Here is a 9,240-nt window from a genome sequence, read left to right as displayed (position 1 = left end):
CCTTCAGTTTTCGACAATTTTTTAAATCATGAAAGCTAGCAAGTATTTTACTAAATTTCAGAGATCATATTATGTCCTGTATATATTTACCATTATAATTTGTATGTATTTTGATTAACAGGGCCCAAATGCAAACCAGCTTTTTATCTTTGTTAATGTTTTTATCGTGTGTAGCTGAATATTGGTTACCCTGTATAAAGATGTGAAATAAATAAATAAATGAATATATATATATATATATATATATATATATAAATCATTCACAGACTATTCAAAGTACCAGTTAACTAAAATAAAGTGAATTCGTGATAATAATGATAGACTAAGATGGGTATAAAACTATACCAGGGGCCTATTGCATAAAACTTTGGTCATGAAAAAATCTGGCAAATAGGCAAAAACTGTGGCAAACAAAATTGTATCATTGGCATTTAACATATTGAAAAACTCTGGAAGTAACAATTCCAGGGTTGTTCTTTTATGTAACAGTCCCCTGACAAGTCAGGATTCTTACAGCACCATCCATCCTAGAAATTAATACTTTAACAAACAATTCTTCTATTGTAACGCTATTTCTGTATGCTTCCAATGAACTTTGACATAATTGAAAGGTGTAAATCAATAGCAATACCACTTCATTTCAACATTTCAACTTTATTCCTTTCTGCATTTTCGTTTTCTTTGCTGTCCTTTGATTTGTGTATTTGTATGTGTTCACATGTAACAGGGCCCTCTGGGAGAACTGTATAAACAAGACTAATAACAATAACAATTCATAATCATAACAATTAGGCATGCTGGGATCATCCTTATGAATATGAAATTTTGCATTTTTTCTGGTCTTGACGCACCTTTGAAAATGCAACTTTGCACATTTTACACCAAATAGGTACGCAGTTGCACATGTAAAATAAGGTCCCAGTGTGGTATTGATGAAGGATCTAAATCATGTGAATTAAACGTTCTCTCATTTTAGAATGTAGATGATAAGGAGTTTCGGATTGCACCCGTAGAACAATTAAGGCTATGAAGGACAGGTAAACATTCAGAAAGATTCGAGTTTGAACCCAATTAACAAAATCGAATAAAAATCCAAACAGGCACCTATGATTGGTTGTAAATCAAGTTGCGATTGATTTCTGTATAGTAGCTTTTGAGCTTTTTAGCCCCCCCCCCCCCCGCCGAGCAAAATCAATATCCAATTCAATGATAACAAAAGTGATTATTGATCTTCTAAAGGGGATGTGAGTTACCACCTTAATCAATATTTTTTATGTAACTCGACTGTAAGTACCCATACACCAACTATTCGTAAACAGTATTCCAAGATGGCAGGCAACATGAAAGCTTTTCATCTTAGATGGGCATCGTGCACCTTCATCGCCTTGTCTGTCGTAACAAGGATCGTTCATGGCTCGACCTGTACTTCATCGTACGGTTACATGGAGAGTGATACCGGCTCGGATCGAGACAAGATGCTTGTTAATCATCTAGCAAGAAACATCACCGGAGTCCGTTCTCCAGGCGAATGTCTGACGATATGCCTACGACAAGGTACCGAGTGTCAGTCCATCAACTTTGCATTGAGCCTTCAACTGTGTCACGTCAACGACGCAACCAAATCCAGTTACGCGAGTGATTTTGTATCCAGTGATGGTTTCAATTATTACGAACCTTCGTCATCCTCACACTGGCTGGTAGGCATCGGGCATATTTCATTTTCCCTAAGTTTTGAAAAAATTATTGACATTTACGAGATTGACTGATTGATCGATATGATAAATCGGTTTGACAGCTCACTTGATATAGAAGGTCGTCAATTCGTCATGATATTCAAAGATTTACCTCTGATGTTAGTAAATCAGCTAGTAGGCCTACAGCTTCATGTAATACCCAAACACTAAATATAAATCTAAGCCAGAAACTGTTCTAGTTTTGTTGGGTTTTTCTGTCCCTGACGTTCAAGTGGTTTGCAATGATTTTTGTTCCTATATCGCCTTACCCACTTCTAGTTTATAAAGTTTCTTCATTTTGAAAATAATGTCAAATCTCTCATTGGGATTTCGTGACTGTTTTACTTCATAATAACATTCCCTCCCCATCTCAGTGTCTATATGAAGACCGACAACAACAACGACAAAAAGTTATAAAGTACCGGCTTCAAGAAAGTTATAAATTGATATTCATTTTCCAATATAGAAGTATCAAGTTGAGATGACAATTTTTTCAAGAATGATACGCTAAGTACTATTAATACTATAATTGTCATTTTTGCATATCAAAAAGTGAGATCGCGCATATAGTCATCCCGCGATGTTTTGCCAATTATTGTATTATACAGTAGTTTTATATCCGCTATATTTCATTTGTAGGATACTCAAGTATACTGCAGTGATGTTGATGATACTTGTCACAATGGAGCAATCTGTACGGAGTACTGTCATCCTCCATGGTTCAGATGTGATTGTCCTTCTGACTTCATGGGAGAACACTGTACACTTTGTGAGTTCATTTTATCATTCGTATGTGAGAGTGTTTGGTGGCGTTGTGAGTTTGCCACACCTATAATATGAAGATCAAGTTGCCATTTCATTTAAATTCAGCTCATTTTATCATGCAATAAAAACTGTCCGAAATAATTTTTGATTATCGGAAAAGATGTATTAGAATTAATTAATAGCATTCTTTGGAGTGTCATAGTTGTCAGGAACATTAAAGAGGGAATATGACATTATAATTATAATATCCCGTAGAAGTGTGGACTAAAATTCTTGTTTAGTCTGTATGGCCTATTAACATGGTAAACTTGAGATTTATTTTATGAGAATATCACCCTTAAGTTTTGAGATTTTTCTTCTCCATTTCCAACAAAAGTATTGCTCAATGTATTCAGAAGATAGTTGATATATATTTTTTCACCTGAATCATCCAAGAAAACGACTTAATTTTACATCTACGGGCAAATGTTGTGATGTTTTCCAAACATTTTTGTTCCCTTGCCTGTTCCAGAACATACATGTATAGCGATCACTGAAGTGTAACCCCCCCCCCCTCTCTCTCTCTCTTTCTCTCTAGTTCTTTGTGATGATTACTTTACTTATGTTCCCAGTATAGTTGTCTCAATATGCTTGGTGGTACGCCATCTTGAAGTAATTTTACCTTAAACAGTGTTAAATCCAAGTTTTATTTACTATACATTTCAGCGGTACATTATGATGGCATCCCGGCTACATGCAAGGATTATTATAATGCTGGCCATAGCACTAGTGGAGTGTTACAGATCAACCCAGGTGGATCAGGAGCCTTCGATGTTTACTGTGATATGGACAATGATGGAGGTGGTTGGACTATATTCCAGGTATGTCATCTAGCTTAATTAGCCTTAATTTGGAAAGAAAAGCAGACACATACATGACAATGGACAGGGGGGAACAGATATGCACGTTTTAGTCACTCGTTCTTTCCATTTTACCCCACATGTTCCCTTTTCTCTCGGTGTCTTAGTTCTTCGATGGACAATTTTTGTCACATAATCAAAGTGGATGGTATCATCATGGTAGCAGGCGCGATCATCTCAGTCGGTAGAGCGGGGGTTTCGGATTCCGGTGATCCGGGTTCCATTCCCACCAGTGCGCTAGTGCCATTTGGTAAGGCATTAATCCTCATTACCCACGAAGAGAACCTTAAGCCGTCGTTCCTCTGGTTGCTTGCTTACAAGCATTCATGCTTTCTTAGCAATCGGGTAAAAACAAATCATCATTTATATAGAACCAAATAAGAGTTTCCCCTTGTCCGATTTATGAATTTCTTTCTGATACCAGGTACCATATGCATATTAAGATATATATACAACGAAAACTTGAAAATCATATTTACCCATTCAACCCAGCTACCTTAACGGATTTTATTGGTATATACTATTGAAATTATTACTTTTCGCCTTAATTTTTTTACCCAATTCCATGGGCGCAAAATAGTTATTTTCATAATTCGACCCTGCACGTATACCTATAAAAGCAGGCAGGGGAAAATCAATGTGGTACAGAAAAATGGGTCACTTTAGACCCGACTTTTGATTACTAGTTGATTTCCTATCCATGTTGATAATGGTCATGCTAAAGCTTACATTAGAGTTGTAAGCATGTTTCAATGCATGAAGTAACCCTTTCTCCCATCAAATCTCATTTTGCTGTTTTATAATTTATTAGAAACGATTAGATGGTTCTGTAGACTTCTACCGGACGTGGTCTGACTATGTGAATGGTTTTGGTTCTGTCAGCGGGGAGTACTGGCTGGGACTAGAAAAGATTTACCGAATTGCTTCGAGTACGGTAAGCCTCCGGATAGACCTACAAGACTGGAGCAACAACTGGTATTACGCGAGATACTACTTTTACAGCCATGCCAGCAATGACCAGTAAGTATCCTAAAGTTGATTTTTAAGCAATGGAAAAGGGAAGTACCCACCCAAGACTTTATGCTCCTTCAATCGTTTTATTACTTCTTTATCTCTCGTCTTAATTCCTTTTTATTTTTTCCAACTCTTCTACATGGACTGTAAATACGAATTAATAAGTCCATTATATACTTTATATGTCTGCCTGATGAGTGCAAGAGCTAAAAGTAATATAACCGCCCCCACACTATACTAAGATCGATAAGATAACACTAAAAACAGCGAAAATCGGAAAAGTCTTTCAGCAGCCAAGATCATCAAATTGGCATCAAAAACCTATGAAAGACCACAAACCAGAAAATAATTCTTCCATTAAGATTCCTGTATGGCCTTTGAGACAAATGATCACTGAAAGATATGGCAAACTACATCTCTGGAAGATCAATCAAGATTTCTGAAAAACCAACAAAATAACTCCGGAAGATCAAGATTCCCGAAAGAGACCCCGAAAGAACTCTGAAAAACTGCATGACCAAGATCCAAGAGAGAACTCTGAAGACCTACCGATATTTATTGTCTTGTTAAATATACAACATACAGCAATCTTTAAGTTGTCTTTTAACGGTCCTCAAGAGATCTTTGATACAGTAAAACACTGGCGTAAATCCGTGTTGATGGGTGGGGGGATGACTGAAATATTTTGGCATTTTTTTGCAATCATGTTTTTAGATATGCAAGGAATTGTCATTGATATGTCCACAGTGGCGTACCGTGGGTCACGGCAGTGGGGGGGGGGGCACCAGCAAAATTTTTGAATCACCGAGTGAGTGCGCTAATGAGCGCGCGAAGTGCGCTCAGTTGCCAGTTATACTGAACTAATAGAGACCTTTTAAGGACAATGTCATTAAACGGGTATGTATCTCACTGATCAAATAATGCGAGCGCGAAGCGCGAGCTGAATTTTTTTTATATTCACACCTAAAAAGGGACATTATAATCAAATTTGTGTAATCATGATAGGTACCTGTCCCGCTAAACAATGCGAGCGCGAAGCGCGAGCTGAAAATTTAGATAATTAAGATCTGAAGTGGGGCATTCTAAGGTTTCTTTGTAGGAATTAACTAGGACCATACGTATTTCATTAACCAAATGATGCGAGCACGAAGCGCGAGCTGAAAATTTTTGATATTCAGTTCAGAAGAAGGGACATTTTAAGGACTGATTTTAGGAATTCATGAAGAGCAGACATATCTCACCAATCCACTAATGCGAATGTAATCACGGACAGGATATATTTCATATATACGAAGACCTTAACATGGAGCAATCACTTTTTGAGTCATGAAAAAGAAGCATATGTCACTACATAAAACAATGATAACTCAAGTGCTAGGAAATATATTTGGTTTATATTGACTTGAAAACGGGATGTTTTAGTACAACAGGATTATATATCTCGTTAAACAGACAATGCGAGCACCAGGAACAATGAAGACGTAGGCCCAGGGCAAATTATGTTTCATAAAGTTATGATAAAAATGTTTATTATGTATAATGTAACATAACATAATTATAATATAATATAACATTATAATAAATAATATTTTCTTCTTTCCCACTACGTTTCTCTTCCTTTCTCCCTCTTTTCTCCTTTTCCCCATTTCCCCGTTTTTTTTGGGTCAGCCGATGGGGGGGGGGGTGTGCCCCCAATGCCCCCCGTAGTTACGCCACTGTATGTCCATATGGCAAATACTCCTCCAATATTATTATCTGTTTTACCCTATGACGGTTTAATGGTTTTATTAGAGATTACATTCACAATTTTTTGACATTCCATCTTATTCCCTTCCCAAAGACCCCAACATTGATGAATTGGAAGAAACGGGGGTTTCTCTTCAATGTTATAATAAGGACATCACATAAGTATTTCGTTTGGAAATGGTGAACTGGCTCTTTATTTGCATTTTATGATTCAATAATATTGTTTTATTTGTTAAGCGGTATTTTAGGAAGAATTTTCACCAATAAAACAATTATCTCTTGTGATTTTTTTTCATTTCTTTCGTAAAAAGTGGGGGATGTTTGTACAGGCCACCCCCCCCCCTCCTCGAAAAGTGGGGGGATATATCCCCCCATCCCCCCGGGATTTACGCCAGTGCAGTAAAATCATTCGGCGATCTACATGCATGCCGCATGCATGTCATCTTCAGTCTGTCAGTGATCTCCAAAATAAGAAAGAATGACAAATGATCTGTAACAGCTAGGTCGTAAGACTGTTGAAATGCACTTGAGCCACCACTGATCATGAAAGATTACTGAAAGACCGTATACCTGAACTGTTTTGAACCGTTTCAAAGAATTTTAGAAATCATGGATATCACGAACACGGTCGCTGAAAGCGTTAAACTATATTATTGTAATTTCAGTGAAATTATTGAAAGATCAAACATGGTCTTTCATCGGTCATCAGCAGTTTTTTTTAGATTTGCATCATAGATTTACACACCTCTTTGTCTACTTTAAACAGTTACAGAGGCTATTTCTGGGGTTACTATGGGAATTCCGGTGATTCTTTAAGCTACCACAATGGGTATCAGTTCTCTACCTACGATGCCGACCATGATGCGTGGGGAAGTAATTGTGCTGCCACCTACCACGGCGCCTATTGGTACGGGGCATGTCATCATAGTAATCTTAACGCTTACTACGTGAATGGAGGTTCAGCATCTAACTCTGCTGCTACTTCTGCCGCCTGGTACCATCTTCATGGGCATAACTATGGCCTGATGCGGATCGAAATGAAGGTTCGAAGCTAAGATGGACCATGTCAAACTCTCAGCCTCTGCTCAACACCAAGAAATCATCGGACCAGTGCGTGCTCTCGTAACAAAACATAATCTATACATGTATGTATATTCCTTTCCCTCGGGTGCATTGTTGCGCTTATTAAATCACGGAGGTCTCCATGATTAGATATGATTAGATGCAAGTGGGATCGGCAGTAGTTCTGAGAAGGGAGTAGTCTCTCTACATAACGAATTACCCCAAAATACTTTGTTCACTTGACTTGGACCATGGATCTATTAGAGATGAACATTCATCGGTCAAGTTTATGCATGAATTCACTGACATGCGACTATGTATCATTGTCCTCTGAATAATATTATCTTCTTATTTAGCTACTTTGTTCCTATACCAGTTCCGCCGTCAAATTGGCCATATGAGTTAATGTTGTCATTAGCGAATTTCCCATAACATTTATCTTGCTTGTTCTGTAAAAATATCTACTCCCAACTCCATGATATTATGAATTGCCAAATTGATAGAAATAAAATGGATAATGATAACAATGAATTATTTATTTATGTTTTCTTTGAGACAAGGGTGGTCTCTTCAGTACACAAAAACTGTTTTTTCGAGAGATAGTGATAGTAATGACCATAACGATAATGATGAAAGTATATGTATTGATAATAATAAAAAAATAACAATACATGAGATTTGTACAGCGCATATTCCATCTTGATTAGATGCCCAAAGGCGCTTCAGAGCAGAACAACTACAAAAGCTGTTATACATGTCTTAACAATAAGTCAAGCTGTTCGTACACTCTTAAAAATGTTGGGCAACATACGGTCCACACAACAATTGGTTAAAACTTTATCCAATTCTGGGTAGTTTTACACCAATACTGTGTAGTTTTCACCCAAAGCACACATTATTGGTGTAAAACTACCCAGAATTGGATAAAGTTTTAACCAATTGTTGTGTGGACCGTATGTTGCCCAACATTTTTAAGAGTGTAAGATAAGAGCGACTTTGAGAACGACTGGTGATCCTTTCTTTTGGTAAATGGTATACACCATTGGCGATGGTTTAGCGCGTAAGAATGGTTCACCAGTCGTTCGTAAAGTCGTTCTTAACTTACCAACCGCTTTATGAAACGGCTCCAAGGTCTATCAAAAAGCACTCTTAAACAGGTATGTTTTCATATTGTTTTGATATTGATAATGATGATGATAAAACACTGTAAAAATGAAGTGCTAATTTAGCACTTCCAGTGCTTGTATAGTGACTGCACTACCAGTGCTGATTTTCTAGTTCAAATTTAAACTAGAAAATCAGCACTCGAAGTGCAGTCACTGTACAAGCACTTTAAGTGCTAAATTAGCACTTCATTTTTTACAGTGTAATAATAATAATGATGATGATAACACTAAAAATCATAATCGTAATTATGATACCAGTAATAGCAATAATATTTATGATAATAATGATAATAACAATAACGATATTGACAACAAAGATAATTATGATGATCCTACTGCTGCAACTACCACTACTACAACTACTACCATGACTACTTAATACTAATTCTAGTGATGATGGTAATAATATTCACAACCATAATGATAACAATTGTAATGAATGATAATAATTTCAATAATAATAACAAATTAAATAATAATGATGATAGAATTAATAATGAATACTTGTATGTTTTGAAAAACCTGCAGAACTGTAATTTCTGTATCATATTTCTGTATAAATATTTATAGATATAGTTATTATTCGAAATTCTTTTCAGATATGAAGTCAATAGAATTGATATAAAACATAATTACAGACAAATACACGGAATTGTATTCCTTGATTAATGTGTTATATAGTTCAATAAAATTCAAAATGATTACTTAACTGTGCATGCAGTGTTTGGGGTCATTTTTATTTTCATAAGCGTTTCGGTGCTAAAGAAATCAAAAGTTGTGGATTGACTGTAGAATATTATATGATGGTAACATTGATACAGGGCGGAGTCACAGGAGACACGAGGCGATAATCCC

General features: G+C 36.5%; 1 protein-coding gene across 1 annotated transcript; it reads left to right on the top strand.

Annotated features, from left to right (window-relative positions):
* Positions 1-1,289: 1,289 nt before the first annotated feature.
* LOC129257186 (microfibril-associated glycoprotein 4-like) lies at positions 1,290-8,921 on the top strand. The gene is made up of 6 exons (XM_054895460.2): positions 1,290-1,697; positions 2,373-2,502; positions 3,204-3,358; positions 4,209-4,417; positions 6,924-7,938; positions 8,568-8,921. The coding sequence occupies exons 1-5, from the start codon at positions 1,329-1,331 to the stop codon at positions 7,210-7,212; spliced, it is 1,152 nt and encodes a 383-aa protein (XP_054751435.2). The 5' UTR covers positions 1,290-1,328; the 3' UTR covers positions 7,213-7,938; positions 8,568-8,921.
* The last annotated feature ends 319 nt before the right edge of the window (positions 8,922-9,240 follow it).

This window comes from Lytechinus pictus, chromosome 3 (genome assembly GCF_037042905.1).
Source record: "Lytechinus pictus isolate F3 Inbred chromosome 3, Lp3.0, whole genome shotgun sequence".
NCBI classification, from domain to species: domain Eukaryota; kingdom Metazoa; phylum Echinodermata; class Echinoidea; order Temnopleuroida; family Toxopneustidae; genus Lytechinus; species Lytechinus pictus.
Note: the sequence above shows the minus strand (reverse complement) of the source record. Positions and strands in the feature narration are given on the sequence as shown.

What these genes read in the sequence shown, in the direction of transcription:
- LOC129257186 (XM_054895460.2), top strand. Translation starts at nt 1,329, where the DNA reads ATGGCAGGCAACATGAAAGCTTTTCATCTTAGATGGGCATCGTGCACC. An exon ending in GGGAGAACACTGTACACTTT is followed by an intron (nt 2,503 to 3,203) that starts GTGAGTTCATTT and finishes TATACATTTCAG; the next exon opens with CGGTACATTATGATGGCATC. An exon ending in GTGGTTGGACTATATTCCAG is followed by an intron (nt 3,359 to 4,208) that starts GTATGTCATCTA and finishes ATAATTTATTAG; the next exon opens with AAACGATTAGATGGTTCTGT.